Raw genomic sequence first — 23,680 nt, forward strand, 5'->3', positions numbered from 1 at the left:
TCTTCTGACTCGCTAGAATAGCAAGTTCGATTGGGGGCCTAAGCAGCAAGAGTCATTCGACATTTTGAAACAAAGGTTGAGTAATGCTCCTGTATTGACATTGCCTGAAGGGATCGATGAATTTGTAGTATACTGTGATGCATCACACACTGGGATGGGTTGTATGTTAATGCAGAAAGGCAAGGTCATTGCCTATGCTTCGCGACAGCTAAAGGTGCACGAGAAGAATTACACCACCCATGACTTGGAGTTGGGTGCCGTTGTATTCGCACTTAAGCTTTGGAGGCATTATCTGTACGGAACTAAGTGTGTGATCTATTCTGATCACAAAAGCCTTCAGCATCTGTTCAATCAGAAGGATTTAAACATGAGGCAGCGACGCTGGATGGAAACTTTGAACGATTATGATTGTGAAATAAGATACCATCAAGGCAAGGCTAATGTAGTCGCAGATGCCTTGAGCAGAAAAGAAAGAGTAAAGTCGATAAGGATCAATGCCAAGAGCATTGAAATCAAGAATAGCTTGAATGAGAGGTTGTTAGCTGCACAGAAAGAAGCTGTGCTAGAAGCTAATTATCCTGAGGAAAAGTTAGGAGTGACTGAAGAGCAGTTATCCTATGGTAAAGACGGAATTTTAAGGTTAAATGGAAGGATATGGGTTCCTGTTTATGGAGGACTTCGGGACGTCATCCTTCAGGAAGCCCACAGTTCCAAATATTCCGTTAATCCTAGAGCCGATAAGATGTACCAGGATTTGAAGGCAAATTATTGGTGGATAGGCTTGAAGAAGTCTATAGCTGCCTATGTAGCTAAATGTCTGACGTGTGCTCAAGTCAAGGCTGAGCATCAGAAGCCGTCAGGTTTGCTACAACAACCTGAAATTCCCACTTGGAAATGGGAATTGGTGACGATGGATTTCATCACCAAGTTGCCAAAGACACAGAAAGGAAATGATACTATATGGGTCATAGTTGACAGACTGACTAAGTCAGCACATTTCCTACCCATTAAGGAGACTTACAGTTCGGACATGTTGGCCCAACTGTATGTTGATAAAATCGTGTCCCTGCATGGGGTACCAGTATCTATTATCTCTGATAGGGATACTAGATACACATCTCATTTTTGGAAAAATTTCCAACAGTCTCTGGGCACGCGATTAAATTTTAGTACGGCTTACCATCCTCAGACAGATGGGCAAAGTGCGCGTACCATCCAGACCTTGGAAGACATGCTTCGTGCATGTGTGATTGATTTAGGAGGTAGTTGGGATAGGCACCTACCTTTGGTCGAGTTCTCCTACAACAATAGCTATCATACCAGCATTCAGGCTGCGCCTTTTGAGGCATTATATGGTAGGAAGTGCAGAACGCCTATTTGTTGGGCAGAAGTAGGAGACACTCAATTATCAGGTCCTGATTTAGTCTTTGAGACAACGGACAAGATTGTCCAGATCCGCGACCGCCTAAAAGCTGCCCGGGATAGGCAGAAGAGCTATGCTGGTAAAAGGCGGAAACCTCTCAAGTTTGAGGTTGGCGATAAAGTTTTGCTGAAGGTATCGCCCTGGAAAGGGGTGATGCGATTTGGTAAGAAAGGTAAGTTAAGCCCGAGGTATATAGGACAGTTCGAGATTATCGAATGTGTAGGATCAGTGGCTTATAAGTTAAACTTACCTGAAGAGCTCAGTGGTATTCACAATGTATTTCACATCTGCAATCTGAAGAAATGTCTAGCTGATGAATCGCTAGTCATATCACACACAGATGTGCACATAGATGAGAGCTTGAAATTTGTGGAAAACCCTGTGTCGATTGAGGATCGACAGGTAAAGAAGCTTCGTAGGAAGCATGTGCCTATTGTCAAGGTCAAATGGGATGCCCGTAGAGGTCCCGAATATACGTGGGAGTTAGAGTCCGCAATGAAAGAAAAATACCCTTAATTGTTTCAGTAAATCTCGAGGTCGAGATTTCTTTTAAGAGGGTGAGGATGTAACACCTCGGAAATTCCTGTCCAATAAAATAAAGACACGTGTCAGGTGAGACAAACGTGTCAGAAACCCGGATCAAATAAAAGATGTATGGTAGGATTTTAAATAAGGCGTCATGTATTTAAAATACCTCTGAACGACCCAAGGGCGACATGTTATTAAAACACCTCTGAGCGACCCAAGTTATAAATCCCAAGATCCTTAAATCGTTTGATAAACATCTGATATATTAATCGGTTGTTTGTAAATAAATAAAAATTCCATCTTTTATATGGAAATTGGGTCATTAGGAATGTTACTACTAGAATCCTGATTTAAATCCTAGTATAAAGGGAGTCGGAAATAGTTTAATTAAGCTTGTTCAACCTTTATGAGAATCCAAGATCAATTCTTGTAATTTCCGTCACTTCAAAATCTTCCCACAAGATCCAAAAACATGTAAGGGGCATGCAAGCATGCAATGGCTGAGCAAATAGGTCCCACAACTGAAAAGGATGGCTTGACATTCAGAATTGTGGAGATGCATGGTCAATGCTTGGAAGTTTGCAAGATTTTTGGTTCTGGTCAGCGGTTACGGACCGTATGGCCCTAGGCTTACGGTCCGTAAGGTGCCTATCTGGGCGATTTCAGCAAAGGTCGGTTACGGACCGTAACCTTTCAAGCATATGGTCTGCAAGAGCCGCATACGGACCACAAGAGCTTAGGCTTACGGTCCGTAAGCCTGTCGCTAGCAGCAGAAAATGGACAGCTGCCTGTTCAGCCTGTTGCACCGCCTTAGCATTGTGGTTTTCGAAATCAGGGGCTTGCTAGGCAGTATTTAGCATGCTAGGGACACCTGGGGTGATCTTGCAACACTTGTAGAGTTGCATGGAATAATCTTGAGCTCCCTTGATCACTATATAAGGAGGAGAAGTGGTGACCATTTTCCTTGTTCATTTGCAAATTTTGTTCAAGGCTTCCTGGAGCTCCTCTGATCAGCAACCACTTTCTCTTAGGTTCCTAATTACTTTTAGGACTCTTGTAAGTGTCCTTAATCCTCTACATTTCAGTTTAGCTTAGTTAATTAGCTAAAAGTCAAACTGTCGTAATTAAGGTTTGACTTCGAGATTAAGGAATAATTAGTCAGTTAAATCTCGAATTAAAAATACCTATAAGTAGGTAATTATGTGGGTAACAAACCCTTAAAAGGGTATTTCCAGATTCCCACTCTAACCATGATAATTGTCGAGTCAAAGCTTATTTTAAAAAGTCAACGGAATACTTAAATCCAAATTAACATAATTAGCAATGTAGGATACATGCAACCTGTTTGATCATTAATATAACTTGGTAACTAATGTAAGAACACGTCCCAACATGTTCAACTCAACAATTTTCTGTTTAGACCCGGTTTGGAACCGAAAGTCGCATAGTTTGACTTTCGCTTTGACTTTCAGTTCTGACCCGTTTTAGCCAAGTTTAGGATTGCCTTAAAGCTTCTTTCGGACCTAGTTACATGTTAGTATAACCCTCTGTGATTATACGGCTTGGTTCACTAGTTGTCTAATTATTATGCGAGTTTCCGTTAAATGCCCATATGTTGACCATTATGCCCAAATGACCTTAAAATATGATTTTTGAAAATATAAAAGGGTAGACATCTTACTTACTGAATTATAAACTTGTACCTAAAATTTGACATCAGTTTGAGGTCTAGATTAAGAGTTATGCTCATTAGCGTAATTAGAAGCTTTCTTAGTAATTAAATAGCATAATTAGCATGTAGCCTATCTAAACCCAAATTTTAATATCAAACTTTATACCCACCGATATATAATAATATTTTGGGATTTTTAGAGATTTTTATTTATTTTTAGGCTGAGCATAACTTAGAGTTCTAAGCTTAATTCGGTTATTGTCGGTTATGCCCTTTTAGGCTATAAAATGAGTTTTATAAATCCTTTTGACCTCAAACCTTTTTCTACTGATTTATTGTGTTAAATATAATATCTTGAGCCTTCTGGAATTATAAAATATCAGCTTTTCTTTCAAAACCCGGAAATGGCTCCAAATCGCCTTTTTAGGCATTTTTACGATATAGTATGTATCAAAACAAGTTGATATATATATGAGTTGATACCTACTGAGATATTCAGTAAATTTCTATATTATATCAGTAAACTAAAGTTTCAAACTCAGGTTTCCAGTTTTGACCTTTTAGACTTATGTGAAATTACCAAAATGCCCTTTCGGTGCATAAGATGGTTATAATTAATAAAATTCACATATATATGATATTATACTGTTATAACATAGTAAATTAAGTATATTTACTGATTTATTCAGATATGTAACTCAGGATACTAGTTTAACTCTTTTATACCCTTTAAATGACCAAAATGCCCTTATGAGGCATAATGTGAGTTTAAAATTACTTTGGGCATAATAGGATATACCTTGCTGATATCCCAACATATTTAATGCATATAATCTCAGGAAACTTGTATATGATTTATATGGTTACCCGTTACGCACTTTCGCGTTCGGATCGGCTTATGTAACTAGTTTACGCATATTAGCCGAAACGGGTCAAACCATATCATCTTTGTCTCAAAATCCAGAATGTGTTTAGTTTACCCATCATATACAAGTCTCCAAACTTGTTGGGTCTAAATCACATTCCATTCTGGTTTTCGCCTCTCATGCGATTAAACCGTAATTATTCTTTAAAACTAGCCGGTCTAAGCTTAGGCTAAGTAAAAGACCCGTTAGGATTCTAATAGGTTATTATAAACCTTCGTTCCAGAATAGGAGATCCAGTAAAAGAAACGTGCACTTGCTTGTTGTGGTTTATACTTGCTCAGGTAAATACTTTTAACTTATTTTCCCTTATACGAGCTTGGGGTACGGTATATAAAATACCGCTTGGTCGGGCATTTGACCTTAATCGATTAGTGGTTAAGTATTATCAAGATGACCCGTTTGAAAATTGGTTTTGTTTTGTTTTACGCCTTTGGGAGTTTAATGACCATGTCCCGGATATCCTTGGCATCATTCATGAAATTGCCACGACCTTGACACGCGGGTGTAGGCGTACACCCGACAATGAGTCAATAGTTATTAATGTATAACCGTTGGTTTCCCGCCGCGGATTTATACTATGTGGTGTGTCTATTAATCTTAAACCCGGCATGAACCGGGCGACTGAACGCATCACAAACATGTAATTCTTTTACAAGTTTAGATTTGACTAATTATCCCAAGTTATAAAAAGTTTTGTGCCATGTGCATTCAAATCAATTTTTAAAATGTTTTCAAAATGAGTCAGTTAAATTGTATTTACCAGTGTAAACTGACGTATTTTCCCCAAAAAGATTAAGTGCAGGTTCTACACGAAATAGGCTGGCCTCTCCTTAGCATCGTTTAGAGTCTCGCAAGCTTGGATGCAATAAATCTGTTGAACAATTCTCTTTTTATTTTGATCTGCCTGTGGATCTATTTCAGCTACATTGTGATACTTGGATATTACAGTTTGTTTGGTTGAAATAAATCTATCTTTTTGCTTCCGCTGTGCATTTATAATTTGTGTTGTTTGACTATGATGATATCAACTACGTCACAATACTCCCCCACCGGGCCCACCGGTGACACGTGGAAAATAGGGGTGTGACACTGATGCCTTGGCAAATCTGGGATCATCGGTCAGGATACCGGAAGGAACCCGAATACCAATATTACATATCCTGTATCCTGCGACGAATCCTCAGGATAAGGAAGTAATAAGTATTCAGGATCCTGAGGACAATATCCCGATAAGGATCCTAAGTCCTGGACGGCTCCAATCACAAGATATCTCAAGGATGGACATATCCCTAAAGACGAGAATCCTAAGGCCTTTAGGATGAAGGTATCACGATTCACTATTATAAATGACGTTTTGTATAAGAAATCTCTTGCAGGACCATATCTGAGGTGGTTAGAGGATCCCGAAACCAAAGAAGTGCTTCAGGATATACACGAAGGGGATTGTGGTAATCATACTGGGGGAAAGACATTATTTTCGAAAGTATTGAGGACAGGATACTATTGGCCGACAATGAAGAAAGATGCTGCGAAATATGCTCGAAGATGTGACGCATGTCAGAGGCATAGCAACATTCTGCACCAACCAGCTGAACCATTGTATCCTATAGTTTCCCCTTGGCCATTCATGAAATGGGGGATGGACATAGTAGGGAAATTACCAAAAGCTCCAGGAGGAAAAATCTTTATGTTGGCAATGACTGATTATTTCTCTAAGTGGGTGGAAGCTGAAGCATTTGTGCAAGTCAGAGACCAGGAAGTAGTATCCTTTATAAAGAGAAATATCCTGACCAGGTTTGGAGTACCAGCTGAAATCATTTGTGATAATGGATCCCAGTTTATAGGCAAGAGGACTACTGACTTTTGCAAAAGTTGGGGGATCAAAATGATCACATCTACTCCGGTACATCCTCAAGCAAATGGGCAAGCTGAATCATCAAATAAGATAATTGTCAACAATTTGAAGAAGAGATTAAGTGCCAAAAATGGAAGATGGGCAGAAGAACTACCCTTTGTTTTGTGGGCTGATAGGACAACAGCGAAAAATGCAACGGGCCAAACCCCATTTTCTTTGGTATTTGGAACAGAGGCAGTGATTCCAACAGAGATAGGGATACCTACGGCAAGATCCAACCTTCAGGATCCTGAGCAGAATCCTGAAGCTCTGTGCCACGAGTTAGACACTGTGGATGAAACAAGGGATGCAGCAAAGCTAAGGATGGCAGCATATCAACAGAGGATATCCAGAGCATACAACAAGAATATAAGAACTAGGAGGTCGCAATCCGAGAACGAGCCCGACAACCAACCACCTTCTTCCATACCCTTGCAGAGGTCGAACTCGCACCATTCTTTTGGTGACCCTACCCCTGCTTTCTAAAGCCGGTTCAACCCGGCTAATTTTGTTCAAGAACCCGTGGGTTTTAACCCACTAGGACCCGAGGATCACTTCTCGGGTGAAAATGACATGGACGAGGATACGGATCCCGTGGAGCCTGCTACCGGGACCCCGAACCACCCCATCGAAATCTCCGATGGGTCATCTTTTCATGGATCACCTTACCGTGGTCCTGACAGTTACCAGGCAAGGTTTAACCAGTGGGACTGGTATTTCACGCCCTCTGAACACTCGTCCCCATACCAACAGCAGCAGCAGCAACAGCAGCAGGATCCTTCCGAGGATCACCGATTTGTGGAAGTCACTCTGCCACCACCACCACCAGTGGAACAGCAACTGCCTCCGAAGCCACCGAGGTGGAGAAGATCAAACGCACGGATGTCCTTGCGAGGAGGAGTCCGCATTAGCACTCCTCAGCCCTCGAGTGGCAGTCATTATCCGCCACTCCAAGAAGAAGAAGAAGACCAACAGATGGGGGGTCCATCAAACCCCATCCCAGAGATCAACTCTACGCCTATGGCGCCACCAGTGGGTTTTGATAACCCAATCCCTGCATCCTGCCGATGGAAAATTAGCTCCAAAATGGGAAGGACCCTACGAGATTGAATCAGAATTAGGAAAAGGGGCATACCGGCTCAAGAATATGGAGGGGGATATGCTACCAAGATCCTGGAATGCTATACATCTAAAACTCTATTTCAAGTGAGTATTGAATTTAGATTCTTACTCAGGATGGTATGGATTCTATCTCTTTTGTTAAATTTTGATATTATTCATTGTTTTAAACCCATTACTAACTTAAGCATTGGAGGGGTGTTAGCCAGGCTAACACCCACCTTAGTTTACTGATGTTTTGCAGTATATGCTTTGGGATATAGCTCCAGAATATGCATTCAGGATACTTCGAAAGATTAGAGGATTGGCCCCCTCTCTCACGTTAAAGGGATCCTGATCCCTTCACAGGTTTAAAGGTATTCACCTTTCTTCCGAATTGGGTTTAAACACCCCGCCTGGAGCGCAAGTTATTCGGGGATAGTTCAAGGTAGCGGGACCAGTTCATGTAAAAGTGGCTGACAATTTCGTTACTATTGGCTATATCCTGAATCCTAAAGGTATGCGAGGATTGATCACCCTCTCTCGCGAAAGGGTATTTTCATACTCTCTAAGGTTTAAAGGTTTTCACCTTTCTAAGTCTTGGAGTTTATACACTCCCGCCTGTAGCGCATGAAAATTTGGGATTTTCCCCAGGATACTAAGGATTTATCCCCAGTATATCTTTGGGTTTTACCCCTGTAATACAAGAATCGTCTATACAGTTGGAACTAATGTTCTAAATTTTTCTAAGTGTTTAAAGACTTCATGCACAGGGGACATTCCTTCTAAAGCAATTATGTGAAGCTCAAAAGATCAAAGTTGGGCTAAGTGTTTCGGACTGGGGACATCTTAGTGGGAAAAGTTGCAAAAGGGATTGGAGTTCAATACCAGGGTTGTATTCTATTCCTGGTATGATCTTTCCTTTGTGAATCTTACACAATTTGTTTGAACTTTTGAAACCATGTTTAAAGTTTAAGTATCCTGATTAGGATATATTTTTTAGGGTATATTCTCGAGATATATCCTCGGAATATGATTCAGGATATTTGGTTGGAATATTCGGGATATGGTACTTGGGTTTGAAAATCAGAGTTGAATTTGTTTATAAATTCTAAGTAAATTATCTTTTTCCTTTGAAAACTCTATTTAAATTATTGGAGATTTTGAATAATAAACTATTTTTTTAGAAACTTTGTCTGAATTGTTTGGATTTTGAGAAGTCCTGTTTGACGAAAGTCTTCGTAGGATACCACAGAGTATATAGATCAGGATATTTTCAAGGAAATATTAACACTAATTTTGCAAAGCTAAAATCTAAACTAAGTAAGGCATGACGAAAATTAAAAGGCAACAACAGATAAGTCAAAAGATGGTTATATTATTAACAAATCAGAAGTTGTGCTTTTGGTTTCACCTCAAACCGAGGCCCATCCGCCAAAAGCACAGTTAAGTTTTTACCATATTTACGCAACGGTTGAAGGTTTCATCTCAAAATGAGACCCATCCACCTCCAACCATTGCATCATTCAAAACAAATTATACTAACTGATGACCAAGGGCTTCATCCTGAAACCCAGGACCCATCCACCTTTGGTCATCATATTTGTTCTAATGCAGGAAATATAAATTGTTCGAAGACAGGAAATGTAAATTGTCTAAACAAGCCACAACCATGAAATTTAAAGAAAAAGTGTGCTCCGGCGTCGGCAACAATATCCATCATTGCCCACTTTGCCGCCTAAGGGGCAGCACCTCCTTGATCAACAACCTCTTTCGCAGTCTCTGCACCAGCATCACCTTCAGGATTCTTCTTGGTATCATCACCGGCATTGGCCACTTCCTCTGCCGCCTTAGAGGATCTTCACCAGCATGCTTTGCAGGATGAGTAACAGGATGGCCTCCAAGATCCTATAATTTCGCTTCCCAAGCCTTAACATCCCAGGAGGGGCATTCGAAGCCCAAGGCCTTGGCCTCATAAGCCATCCTTAACCTGGCTTGGAGAAGGGAAATAACAACGGATGCTTTGAGACTATCTCGGTAGGAACTCATATCCTGCTGGTGTTGAAGAAGGGCGACATCTAGTTTGGCTTGAGCATCCTCGTTGGCTTTGTGAAGGGCAGCTTGGTGCTCCTGGGTCATGGCCTTGTATTTATCTTCATAATGCTGGGACTTGGCAGCCTCAATCGTTCCTTGATCAGCTATTGTGGCTTCAGCTTTTTCGAGATTGATCTCCAGCATCTTATTAAGCCCGCATGCGTCTTCATACAAGTGCATGAGACGCTCCAAGCCCTGCAATTAAGGACACAGGTATTAATATGAAATGAGCAGGATAATGGTTAACATGCATGGTCAGGATATCGGAAGGGAATTTTTTACCTTCTTAAGGAATGAAGTGGCTTCATTGAATCCATGGTTCTCGAGAGAATGTCTCGGAGGCCGCTGGAGAATCCGTTTCTTTTCTCTTCCGGGAACTAGATGCTCGAGTCCTGGATGATGGAGGAGCTTTAGGAGCAGTAGTGGTCTTTGAAGTGGTAGGTTTTGGCGTGGCAGACAACTTCGGCTTAGGTTCTTGCTTGACAGGTACAAGGGTAGAGTAACTATCCAACTCGTCGAGTTGAAAGCCTTCGAGGTTGACAACTGGTACTGCACAAGGGAGGATATTTTTGAACTCATCATAAATAAAGATAATTATTGATAAAATGCTTACCAGACATTTCTGAACTTAACTTTTGGCTTGAATCTGTAAGAGACAGGGAGAAAGTTCTCTCACTAGCAGGAAGTCGGTAGATTTCTTTGATCCTGGACTCGGATTCCGCACTTGGGGGTGCTAAATCTCTAAAGTTCGCTGCATAAAAACATCAGGATATAAGTCTGAGATAAAGTTTAAGGATACATTTGGGGATATTCCTAAAACCCTAGATCCTACCCTTGGTTAACCATCTAACCGGTAGATCAAAACCCTTGTCAATAGAGTCTCTTTTCACAAAAAAGAACTTCCGTCGCCACTGGTCTTCGTTCTTGGTAGTTTTAAGGACTAAAGGGATCTTGGAGGTGGAGAACAAAAGGAAACGGCTATCACCATGGGACCTCAATCGGTATGCTATGGGGAGGTCCTTTATGCATAGGTCAGGGCAATGGCGAGATTTGATTTGATCTAGCACCATCAAAACTCGCCAGACCATTGGCATAGTTTGGGCATAACTAAGGCCGGTGAGGTCGAAGAAACGAGAAATGAAGGTTGGAAATGGATACCGGAGTCCCAAAGCAAAGGGGTAGGTGAAAAAGCAGACCCACTCATCTGATGACACGTCTGATTGCACCTCCCGGTCGAAAGGGCGAAAGACTGTTCCGGTTGGGAAGGCACCGGAATGCTTTAGGGCAGCGATATCAACATTATTGAAGCAGCATATTTCTTTTTCCGGTTCTCGTTTGAGGTTCTGACTCATGAGGGTTGGGACTGGTTCATCCGAACGAGATCTTGTCCGTGATGCCATGAGGGGTATCAAGTAAATTACAAGAAATTCAAAGAAAACAGAGGATGAGAGAGAGGACAAGTACTTGGAAATTGCCTGGAGAGAAATAATAATAACGTGAGATATCTCAGCTAATTATAGGCTGGATATAGGGGGTGAAGAATAAAAGAAGCATGGGAAGTTACCCAATGTCATTTCAAACGTCGCTTCGTTTTAATTGCCTCGGTCTGCGGGATAAAATTTTTAAAATATATCCGTTGGATTGGTATACCAACAGATATATTTGGGGACAATTGTTATGGGCCATTTTCTGAGCCTATATATCCTAACTAATATCTTGCTTTTGACTGTTTGCTTGTGATCAGGATACTAGATCGGGATATTGGTAACATCCCGGGCGATATCCTGGTGTTAACTTAATAATTCACGTGCAGGTAAGAGGCTGCAAGTCACTAACGGTCAGATGGACTTCTTCTCCTAGAGACTCGGGCAAATCAGTTGTTTGAGAGACGTTAGACCCGAAAGACCAGGTCTACAACGTTCGAGTGGGGAATATCCGCTGGATCCCGGTTCAATAGGATAGTTTGTTCAATTTCTTTTACTATAAATAGATAGGGGCGGATCAGATTAAGACACACAATTTTACACTCGCACTCTTTCATACACTTTAGCTCTCTAGCTTCTAGCAAACACTTGTACTCAAATTACATTGTAACACCTAGTTGATCCGCACTACATACTGCACTGTATCTTGACGTTTGAAGTAATAGAAGAACAAGGCAGCTGCGATTGTCAGCTCTCGAGGTTTTGTGCCGGCGATCTAGATTGATCAAGGGCTTTCCTCATACATCACGTGTCAACCTTTACTTTTTTACTCATTGTTTGATCATAGATACAACTCTATATCCTGAGCCGTATCCTCAAACTGTTTTTCAAAATAACTCAATTAACATATTTTTGAACACATTCTCTTAGCACACTACCTCACTTAACTAATTTGATCACTTAATTGCTTCGGTAATTTTTGACCAAAACAGTCCCCACACTTTGAGTTTGATGTTTTGACGATTCTAATCCCTCAATTAAATTTAGCAAAGTTTCAAGGTATGTGATACTTAGATGGTGTTTGTTTTTCTAAAAAAAGATCTGCGCAGCCTCTTCTGTTTGCGCCGCGCAGACCACGCGCAAACATGGCCTAGCCACTGTTTGTTTCTCCGAAGACGTTTCATTAAAAAAATGTCTGCGCGAGCTCTTCTTGGTGCAGACTTGACCCAACCACTTCTAAGATTTTCTAAGTTCTGCAGAGGGTTAAGCACCACCACCCACCATTGCCACCACCACCCACCACCGTCCATCACCACCACCACCCACCACCATCGTCTACCACAACCATCGTCCACTACCACCACCACCCATCGTCCATGTTCACCACCCACCACCACTACCGTCCGTACACCATCACTAGTTTATTTTTACAAGTCTATATATGTTAAAAACAAACAACCTTCTTCTTCTTACAGACAACAGAGGTTTAGTCCAGCTCTTCTTCTACGGATGTGGTCCAAACATTTTACCTCTTAAAAAACAAACAACACCTTAGATTTGTTCCGGTAATGACATTGAGTTAAAATTATAATGTTCCTATTAACGATTAATTAGTACCAAAACTAATGTTTCGAAAATTTTATGGGGGTTATAGTTTTCTTTTGTTTTCGGTTGTTATTCCGGCTCTTCTGATCGTTGTCCTCCGTCCACAGTCCACTCCATTCACTTGGAACGTCACAATGCTTTTTTCCAATGTTTTGAGGGCCGGACCGGACCGGCCCGACCGGGAACCGTAGACATGAATAGTCCGGTTGTGATGGTAGAGCCGTTTTAACAGTGGTCGGCCGGCCGGACCAGTGGTCGACGGTCAAACCAGAAAACCGGCGAGATAATCGGTCGAACTTGTAAAGAAGGTGTAGGATGAAGAGAGGATTTTTGTCTAACCGGAACTTTTTTTGGCGAGTGAGTGACTAATAAGACGTGACAAGCTCCGTTTAAGATAAAAGGGAAGAAGATGACTTCAATGTTTTTTTTGTTTTTTAAACAATCATATAGAATAATCTGAAAACATGAAGCCTCTGAGTTTTGATATGTTGGATCTCTTTGAAGAAGAAGACTTACATTATGCCTTTTATTTAAGATTGTTTAAATTTTTTATGTAAAGTGGGGGGATTTACGAAGTCTGCAAGTGACACTTGAAAACCAAAGGCACTGAACTACAACCTATAAGACCATGTGTAGTGGGGTGTGATTTTTAAAAAAAATTGAAAAAAAATGCCCTAAAACGCCCCTCCCCCCACTATACCGGGCGTTTTGGGCGTTATAATTCAAAATGTTTGAAGCCGGGCGTTTTAAAAATCACGCTAAATTGGAAAGGCAAGCCGGGCGTTTTATTTGAATAATGTGCATGGGTCAAATGCATGGGCCAATGGGAGACTTCCAAGTGTAGTGCCATTTCTTTTTTTTTTTTTCTTTTCTCTATAAAAAAATAATTGTTTATTGATTGGAAGGGGCATTATTGGATAATGCCCCAACGCTGACTAGGATGTCACGTGTCGGATAATGCCCCATGATGAGGGCATTATGTTAGTTCACCACTACACATGGTCTAATAGTCAATAATATTCAACTATTTATTTGATTTTTCTTTATTAATTGATCCTGTTATAATAACGCAATTTTGAATAAAAGATTAATACTAAATCCTTAATAACTTTAGAGAAATTATAAGAGTAAGAAGTAGAGATTTTTATAAAAGTATATCCGGCTCTTAAATCCGGTTTGACCGGTCTGACCGGTTCGACCAGTAAACCGCTAAAAAGACCGATTCGACATCCGGTCCGGTTCTGAAAACATTGCTTTTTTCTTGTCAATTACTCACCATCAAATTTGGAGCGAAAATTTTCTTCACGACTTTCTCTTTTATTCTCGTCAACAACCAAGAAAAACAAGGTCAAACACAGGGCCACCGTCAACCGCCTATAGCCGGTTTCAAGCCGCCCTCCGAGTCAACTCAATCCTTCGTTCCCACACCAAACCCCTGGTTTATAAAACCTAAAACCAGCAACTACCGCACGCAAACTCCGATCGTGTACAAGCAATCGTTCTCTATTTCTACAGACCAAACCAGCAGTTTCGAGGTATGCGATCAACAATATCTTACTCAATTTCATGCAATTAGGTCTTGATGTTTGATCATACCCACTCACAACTGTGACAGACCGTAACTAATTAGATCAATCGATTGTAGTTTACGTATGAACCGTTATGTTATACTGCTTGATCGCGTTGAATTTTCGTTACATCTTTTGCTTGATTGATTGTTCTGATTGTGGAATCTGGATTTTAGGTTAGTCTTTTGCACCTTTTGTACGGAGTTAGTTAAGAACATAATTCATGAGTTACTTTGTTGTGTTTGTGGAAGTTTAAATGATGATTGGATTTGTGATCATTTTTGCTCTGTTTATGATCTGACTTGTTGTGGAATGTGTTTCTAGGGTTTTAGAATTGTTCGTTTCGGATGTGTTTTTCTGATATTTGTTAGTTCAGGCGTTTTTGTGCTTGTAAAGACTTGCTTAGTTTTGACTTGTGTTTCGGATGGTTGTGTGTCTTTGGGTTCGTAATGTTGTGTTATTCTGCTTGACCGTATGGATTTTTCGTTAGTTGTTACAGCTTTTGATTGATTGATTGATTGATTTTATTTTTCTGGAATCTGGATTTTAGGTTAATTTTGTTATACCTTTAGCACGGAGTCAGTTAATTCATGAGTTACTTTGTTGAATTTTTGGAAGTTGAAAGATTATCAGAATTATGATAATGATTTTGTATGGATTGTTGTTTCTAGAGACTAGAATTGTTCATTTCTGATGAGTTTTTCTGCTAATTTTTAATTCAGGTGTTTTCGTGCTTGTAGAGGCTTAGTATTGACTTGCGTTTCCAGTATATCAAAGCTTAGATGGTTATGGAACCGAGAGACGATGAATATTTGGATTACGTCAACGGCTTCTCTTTGGATGACGAGAGTATCTCGCCTGTTTTCAGTCCGTCTCCTGGTTTTACCAACGGATACCGATTCAGAGATGAACATATAAATCTCGGTCTGTTTCAAATTCCTAATTCAGCACCGAAATCCGGTCCCTGCACATCGGATCCGTCTTCTTGTATGGCTTCACAGTCACTCTCTTCAGACGAGTTTGGTGACTGTGTAATCAAGTTCATAAACCAGATTCTCGTGGACGAGGATATGGAGGCTAAACAGAGTATGTTTCCCGATCCGTTAGCTTTACAAGCAACTGAGAGATCGTTCTACGAAGCCCTAGGCGAGCAATACCCTCCCGTGACAAACGTCGAAACCCCTGAAGAGAACTTTTTCAGTAGTTTAAGTGATTACAGTACAAACAGTAGTACTAGCGGTAGCAACAACGCCGATTCTCACTGGTCCGGTGGTGATTCTCTTGAAGCCAAATCTTTAACGCAACAAACTCCATCTCTTGAATACCCTTTGTTGTCGTCGTTTAGCCCGACCACTAGCGTTCCTAACGATGGCACGTTGGATTCCATGATAAACGCACACCTTGTAGAAAATATATTCACCGACACCGAATCTATATTGCAATTCAATAGAGGGATGGAGGAAGCTAGTAAGTTTCTTCCTCCAAGTAAACCGTTGGTAATCGATTTGGATAAATTCAACTTGCTGTCGAATTCCCGAGATACGTCTTCAGAGGCCATTATTGAGGAGATTGTCAAGACAGATAACTCATTCAGGAGTAGAAAGCACCACCAAATCGAGGATAATGGTTATGCAGAAGAACGAAGTAGCAAACAGTCGGCTGTTTACGTGGAAGAAGATGTGTTATCCGAGATGCTTGATAGCGTTGTTATCTGCACTGACCCTGGCGGTCCCTCAATGTCGGCTTGTGAGGAACCGCCTAAACACGCAACCAAAAGAAGTCCGAAAAGCAGCCCGTCATACGGGTATAGTAGCGGTTGGATTACTCGTTCGTGGGGCGGAAGTTCCGGTGAACTCATGGATGTTCGAACTTTACTTGTCAACTGTGCGCAATCCGTTGCTGCTGATGACCATTTAACGGCAAACGAACAGTTAAAACAAATTAGACAACACGCTTCTCCTACAGGTGACGCTCCACAACGGCTAGCGCATATCTTCGCTAGCGGTCTCGAGGCCCGCTTAGCTGGCGCGGGTTCTCACCTTTATACTACTAAAAGTGCGATGACGATATCAGCTGCCGAAAAATTAAAAGCTTACCAAGTTCTTCTTTCAGCATGTCCGTTTATAAAGATCGCCATTTTCTTCGCGAATAAAGTGATATACGATGTAGCTTCAACATCATCCACTCTTCATATTGTAGATTTCGGTATTGCGTACGGTTTCCAGTGGCCCGTTCTCATCAAGCATCTTTCGGAAAGACCCGGTGGGCCACCGAAGTTACGGATTACTGGAATCGAGTTCCCGAAACCGGGTTTTCGGCCGGCTGACGGGGTAGAGGAGACTGGGCGGCGTTTGGCTAACTTTTGTGCGAAGTATAACGTCCCGTTCGAGTATAACGCGATAGCAACTCAAAACTGGGAAGCGGTTAAAATCGAAGATCTTAAACTCCAGAGAAACGAGTGTCTTGCGGTGAACACGTTAACTCGGTTTAAAAACTTGCTTGATGACTCGGTTACGGTGGATAATCCACGTGATGGTGTTTTGAAACTGATTAGGGATATGCGACCCGATATTTTTGTTCAAACTGTAGTTAACGGGTCTTACAGCTCACCCTCTTTTGTCACGCGTTTCAAGGAGGCGCTCTTTCATTTCTCTTCTATGTTTGATATGTTTGATGCTACTTTAGACCGTGCTGATGAGCAACGATCGAATTTCGAGAAGGAGTTTTGTGGGCGTGAAGCGATGAATGTGATTGCATGTGAAGGTTGTGAGCGGGTCGAAAGGCCCGAGACCTACAAGCAGTGGCAGGCCAGAGTCTCACGGGCTGGGTTCAAGGTCAAACTGTTGAACCGTGAGCTTGTTTCTAAACTGAGGACTAATGTAAAAGCGGGGTATCATAAGGATTTTGTGTTTGATGAGGATGGTAAGTGGGTGTTACAGGGATGGAAGGGTCGCATTTTACATGCTAGTTCATGTTGGGTGCCAGCTTAAGAATTGTTTAATGTTGATTCCACATGGAGCTCTCTTGTGTGGATGTTTTGGAACTTGACAAAGGTATTCGTCTTTCTTTTCTCAACCTAGAATTGTAGATTATTTATTGTTGTTGTAGCTGAAATATTCAAAGATTTAGATAACCTAATCAATACCTCTACTTGTGTTGCTAACATTGTTGTTGATAGCGAATAGCGGACGATAGCGACAAGCTACTTATACACTACGTAGCGATAGCGTTGAAATAGCGGGTGCTATTTTATGTTCAGCGATACACTAGAAGAAAATTTTTAGAAATATTTTATACGTATATTTTATCAAAATGCGGCTGTTTTTGTATGTATATTTATAAAATAAAAAAAAAATAAAAAAACTAAAATCCTGCTGTTTTTTCATGATTTATATTAAGAAAAAGCCTATCATCCCACTATTTTCACACTATGGAGGCGCCAAAATCAGATTGCGACCTATTGCCGCATCGCCACATTAAATGCTATAGCAGGTGCTATGCTCGCTAATAACAAGTGTGGTTGCTAACCGTCTAAAAAGTTGAGAAAAAGTTGCTAAATAGCAACCAAGTTTTATCATTGTTTCATTTAGGCCACTCAAGTTTCATATCATTGTGAAATTTTTCGTAATTGGTTAAACCCGTGTAGACAAGTAGTTATGAAACTTGGTTACTATTCAGTGACTTTTAAGCGGTTATTTTACATTAACCTTGCATACATGGCATACATTTATAAAAGGGAAAAAATATAAAATATTAAATAGTAAGCAAGTTTTATAACTGTTTCATTTAGGTCACTTATTTTTATTAGTTATAAAAAATTTCACAACCCGGAACAATATGAAAATTAGGTGACCATAATCATAAACAAAGGGACAAAACGTTTACATATTTTTCAACCTTCTCACTCCAACTCGAACCGTAATTACATGTATTTAATAATTAATAATATAACCCATTCGGGCCCAAACTCATGATACCTAACCCGCTGAAATTGTTGCAATTATTTAAATTTGAATTGAAATGTTCAGTTTGGGACTGACTTATTGGGCTGTTTCTATTGTTAGATAATGGGCTGGTTACCATGGAAGATCCTTTTTGTATGGCATAGGAGGACCAAATTTGTGAGTTGCTTGTAAGTCATGAATCATATCTTAATGGGCTGTTCTTAGTACTATGCTAATGTACTAGGATATATTTTTTGTTAGTTGTAACTGAAGTTGTGTGTGTAACTTATCTCGCTTTGAAGTTGGTTTAGTTTTACACACCTTTCGGTTTAAAGGGCTCTGTTGTTTTGCTAGTTATACTGAATCGTAATGTATTTACAGGTGAAAACCAAAGACATCATCTATAAACAGAGCATAGCATGTCCGGACACTAACCGGACGTAAACAGGAGTCAAAAACAACTTTCGGGCTACTGATTCAGGCCTAATCCTATGTCTAAATGGTGTCGTTTCATTAGAATGAATACGTGAAAACCCAGTTTTGGACCAGACTTTATTAAACTTTTAGGCTTCTGATTCAAGCATAATTTCTTGCCTAAATGGTGTCGTTTCACTAAAATAATAGAGTAACACTAGCTTGGACCGGAACCAGACCGGAAGTGACCAGATTAAAAACAAAATTCTTTCACACCCTTACTGTTTTGAATCTGGTCTAGTTTCGGTTCGGGCGGGTGGGTTCAATAGATGGACTGAATATTCGACCCCTAAGATAATTAACAATCTACTTTTTTTCAATTTCTAGGTCATGTTGTAAAAAAATACTAGGTAACGAAAGTGGTACGTATCAAGGATGATCAAGAATGAAGTGAAATGATTCACTTCTAATAGCTCCAGTCCCTGGGGCACATCTGGTGGGCCATTGAAACACCATGGAAACCATTGATACGTATCAAGGATGATCGGGTGGTTAAGCATCTGAAACGCGCAGGTCAGAGAGGATGTCGAGTCAAAACAGTTTGCGTCAAACTAGGTTTGCGTAAAAATTGAGTTGGGTCAAAATGGGTTGTTCTAAAAACTCTCAGTTTGGTTTGGGTTAGAACGGGTTTGAACCATGATTAGTTGGGTTGAAGTGTGTTATTTTAGAAAGAGAAAAAAAGGTGTTAAAATGGGGTTACTGATGATGATGGTCGTGCCAAAGCTTGTGGTGATTGTTGGGGATTTTTTTATTGCTGGATGATCAGAGAGGCGTGTAGTCACTCTCAGATCAAATTATTTCGGTGGTTTACCCGAATAATTCAATCGGATACTCTGATTTTCAAGAGTTGAACCAGGGTATGTTTTTTGTGTGTGAATTAAAATGAACCAGAAGAGAATGATCAAAGAAAATTGTCTACGAAATTGGGGTTAGGGATCACCAACTGCCATTGTAGTTATGTCGCCACATAAAACTGTCAATATTTTATGTTTCGAAAATAAGCCATTTTGCATAAAATATTTTTTCCTAATGCAATTTTAGTATGGCAATTTAATTAATATAAAACGCCACTTAACAGATTCTTTCGAATTCCGGGCACATACAAAACATTGTTCAAAATTAAAGATTTTCCAAAAGTAAAAACAGGATCCACGGTTCCTATTCCTTTAATTGGTTCAGTTGCAACATTCCCCATCTTGATGATAGATCCGTTTTCGATTGGTTGAAAGTCTTTAAATCAACAAATATCCTTGCATACATGGCTTGTTGCACCCGAATCAACCCACCAAGCAATGTCATCATCCTGCACATAAAATGCTTCAGAAATTAGTGATACATAATTCTGAACCGAATTATTAAATTGTACTAAATTCTGACCTTGCTTTCCCGGGTCCTTGAACCCACTATTAAATTTCATCTCTAAATCCTTCAACCAAGTATAGTTGAAAATCATCACCAAATGATTTAGCTTTTCTTGGTCTACCACTTCTCCTAGGTTTCCGAGGAGTATCAATCACTTGATCAGCCACTTGAGAGTTACTAGAGCTTGGAACCATGTCTCTAGGCCTAGGTATTGACGAGAATCTATTCTCATCATACTCTGCAGTTCTTGCCTCAATTACCGTATACACAGACACAGTCATTTGTTTCTATAACATAGAACCTATGAGCAAATGAATGCTCCGCATACCCAATGAAAATGCATTTTCCATAAAATACTTTTTCCTAATGCAATTTTAGCTCGACCCCAGCTAGGGCCTCTGCCCTTTGGACCCCGCCAGGGCGGCAGCCCCTTGGACCCTGCTCCCCGGAGCTCCGCCAAGGGGGCGCTGCCCCCTTGGAACCCCCCGTACACTTCGAATTATAATAACTCAAACAAGCGTGCAGTCCCGCACCTCCAACTTGCTTGATGTGTATTATTATTCGTTTTGATCACCAAGTCAATCCCCGATTACACTAAAATATCTAACATTCTTCCCCCATTTTAGCGTAATCCTTGATTAACTTAAACGAATTCACAACAATCAAAGTTATGCATAAATGAAATATCGTGACGATTGAATTTCACATTAGTATATTACACATTCCAAATATTCGAATATAGGGGTGTCGCTAAGGATTGAACCCTTTCTATTCAGTGAATACATGAAGATAATATACACACAAGTTTACATACTCTAATGTTCTTTCTTGACACTATTTTTACTAGGTAGCTCTTGAAGCGGCGAAACTTCATGCTCATATAGGTAGCTCTTTATTCTTGCACATGCATATGCATTTTTTCAAAGAATTATTAAGAAGAAAACCTTCAACCTCCTTTAACTTGCAGGTTTGAACACATACCTGGGATGATGCTACTAATGTGTTCCAATTTCTAGATGTTAAGCTTTCCACATTAAATTCAGCACCTAATGTCATATGAGGTGGGAATTGAGTATCTTAACACGAGAAATCTCATGTGGACTTTAATCCCATCCCTACAATCGCCTTGTGCACAAGATCTCTACATAACTCTTTGGTTAAGTGGTCGGCTAAATTCTGTTGAGTTCTCATAAACTCCACCGATATGACCACGTGCATAATGAGCTCACGAATCTTGTTGTGTCTAACACCTAAGTGTCTAGACTTCCCATTATACACTTGGCTATAGGCATTAGCCAAGGTAGCAGCACTATCGCATCTAATAGATATTGGTGATATAGGTTTAGGCCACAATGGAATCTCATAAATCAAGTTTCTTAGCCACTCAGCTTCTTTGCCAACTGCAGCTAACGCTACAAACTCAAACTCCATTGTTGAATTAGTTATGCAAGTCGGTTTTTTAGATGCCCAAGATATGGCACCTCCTCCAAGCAGAAAAGTCCATCCACTTGTGGAAGAATGATCTTCCTTGTTATGCTTGGTTTAATACAAAACCATTAGACAAAACCACATCATCAAACTTTTGATGCCACTGTTTTGGTGCTTACTTTAAGCCATATAATCACTTAACTAGCTTACACACCTTATGCTCATTGCCAAGCATAACAAAACCCTCTAGTTGTTTCATAGATATCCCCTCATCCAAATCACCATTCAGGAAAGCAGTTTTCACATCCATTTGGTGAATTGCACGATTGTGTATTGTAGCTATGGCAACCAACAATCTAATAGTGGACATTCTTGCTACAGGAGCATATGTATCAAAGTATTCAATTCCTTCCTTTTGTCTAAAGCCTTGGATAACCAATCGGGCTTTAAACTTATCAATTGAACCATCTACTTTCATCTTCTTCTTGAAGATCCATTTACAACCAACTGGTTTACACTCAGGGGGTAGATCAGACAGTTTCCAAGTGTTATTCTGCATGATAGAGTCCATCTCATCATTTATAGTTTTTTCCAGACAGCTACATCCCGAAATGCCACGGCTTCACCATAGGTTTTAGGATCTTCCTTAATATTGAAACAATATTGATACTGAATTTTAATTTCATCTCTAGATCCTTCAACCAAGTATAGTTGAAAATCATCACCAAATGATTTAGCTTTTCTTGCTCTACCACTTCTCCTAGGTTCCGGAGGAGTATCAATCACTTGATGAGCCACTTGAAAGTTACTAGAGCTTGGAACCATGTCTCTAGGTCTAGGTATTGACGTGAATCTATTCTCATCATACTCTACAGTTCTTGCCTCAATTACTGTATGCACAGACACGTAGTCATTTGGTTCTATAACATAGAACCTGTGAGCAAATTAATGCTCCGCATATCCAATGGAAATGATGTCTATACCTTTTTCCCATATGTTCCTTATCTTAGGATCAGTGAGCCTCACCACGACTCTACAACCCCAAACTCTCTGCTTATGCAGCTCAGATGGTTTTTTATACCAAAGCTCAAAAGGGGTGGTCTTGTTCCTTTTATGTGGAACCCTATTTAGCAAATAGCAGACTGTCAACATAGCCTCACCCCAAAAGCCCTCACTTAGGCCCGAATAGGACAACATGGTATTGATCATTTCCTTTAGAGTCCTATTTTTCCTTTCCGCCACACCATTTTGTTCCGGTGTGTAAGGAGCTGTGGTATGGTGTATTATTCTAGTTGATTGGAAATACACCAGATCAACATACTCACCACCTCTGTCCATATGAAGGGTTTTGATCAACCCACTCCGATGAAGCTCTACCTCTTGTTTATAGATCTTAAACTTTTCAAGAGCTTCATCTTTATCATGCAACAAATACACATAGCAAAATCTAGTTGGATCATCTATGAACGTTACTACATATTTTTAGGTACTAGAGAAGGTGTAGCATGAAAGTCACATAAATCGCTAGTATCAAATCTAACATTTTACTTTCCCTATGAACATGTTGCATGAAAGGCTTTTTAGTTATCTTATTCAACTTCAAAATATGGCATTTATCATTTTTTATGTTAATAGGTGGAATTAAGCTCATTTTAGACATTTCCTTAATCCTTTTATAATGTACATGTCCTAGTCTAGCATGTCATAATTCCGAATCAGTCAAGTTGTTACTATTACTAGTTGAAGCAATGTCGTTAACATTACTAGTTGAGGCAACACAAACATATTTATTCATAAAAGAGACATCAACATTCAACATAAACATACCATTGCATAGATAACCGAAACCTACAAATGTACCATGTCATGATAAGATATACTTGTCACTTTCCAATACTTGTTTGTACCCACAATTATTTAATACAATGCCACTTAATAGATTCTTTCGCATTTAGGGCACATACAAAACATTGTTCAAAATTTAAAATTTTCCAGAAGTAAAAACAAGATGCACGGTTCCTATTCCTTTAATTGGTTCAGTTGCAACATTCCCCATCTTTATGATAGATCCGTCTTCGATTGGTTGAAAGTCTCTAAACCAATGAAGATCCTTGCATACATGGCTTGTTACACCCGAATCAACCCACCAAGCAATGTCATCATCCTGCACATAAAATGATTCAGAAATTAGTGATACATAATTCTGAACTGAATTACTAATTGTACTAAATTCTGACCTT

General features: G+C 40.1%; 1 protein-coding gene across 4 annotated transcripts; it reads left to right on the plus strand.

Moving 5' to 3' along the window:
- The first annotated feature begins 13,946 nt into the window (after positions 1-13,946).
- Positions 13,947-18,823, plus strand: LOC110889444 (scarecrow-like protein 14). Of its 4 annotated transcripts, XM_022136973.2 has the most exons (4): positions 13,962-14,199; positions 14,955-17,285; positions 18,297-18,364; positions 18,558-18,823. In XM_022136973.2, exon 2 carries the CDS (start codon positions 15,015-15,017, stop codon positions 17,220-17,222), a length of 2,208 nt encoding a protein of 735 aa, XP_021992665.1. In that variant the 5' UTR covers positions 13,962-14,199; positions 14,955-15,014; the 3' UTR covers positions 17,223-17,285; positions 18,297-18,364; positions 18,558-18,823. The 4 variants fall into 4 exon arrangements, with proteins under 4 accessions (XP_021992666.1, XP_021992665.1, XP_021992667.1 ...); XM_022136974.2 differs by lacking the exon at positions 18,558-18,823 and having other exon boundaries at positions 13,947-14,199; positions 14,973-17,285; positions 18,297-18,510; XM_022136975.2 differs by lacking the exon at positions 18,297-18,364.
- The last annotated feature ends 4,857 nt before the right edge of the window (positions 18,824-23,680 follow it).

Source organism: Helianthus annuus, chromosome 11 (assembly GCF_002127325.2).
Source record: "Helianthus annuus cultivar XRQ/B chromosome 11, HanXRQr2.0-SUNRISE, whole genome shotgun sequence".
In the NCBI taxonomy this organism is placed as follows: Eukaryota; Viridiplantae; Streptophyta; class Magnoliopsida; order Asterales; family Asteraceae; genus Helianthus; species Helianthus annuus.

Excerpts from the sequence above, each read along its gene's own strand:
- LOC110889444 (XM_022136974.2), top strand. The coding sequence starts at position 15,015 with ATGGTTATGGAACCGAGAGACGATGAATATTTGGATTACGTCAACGGC.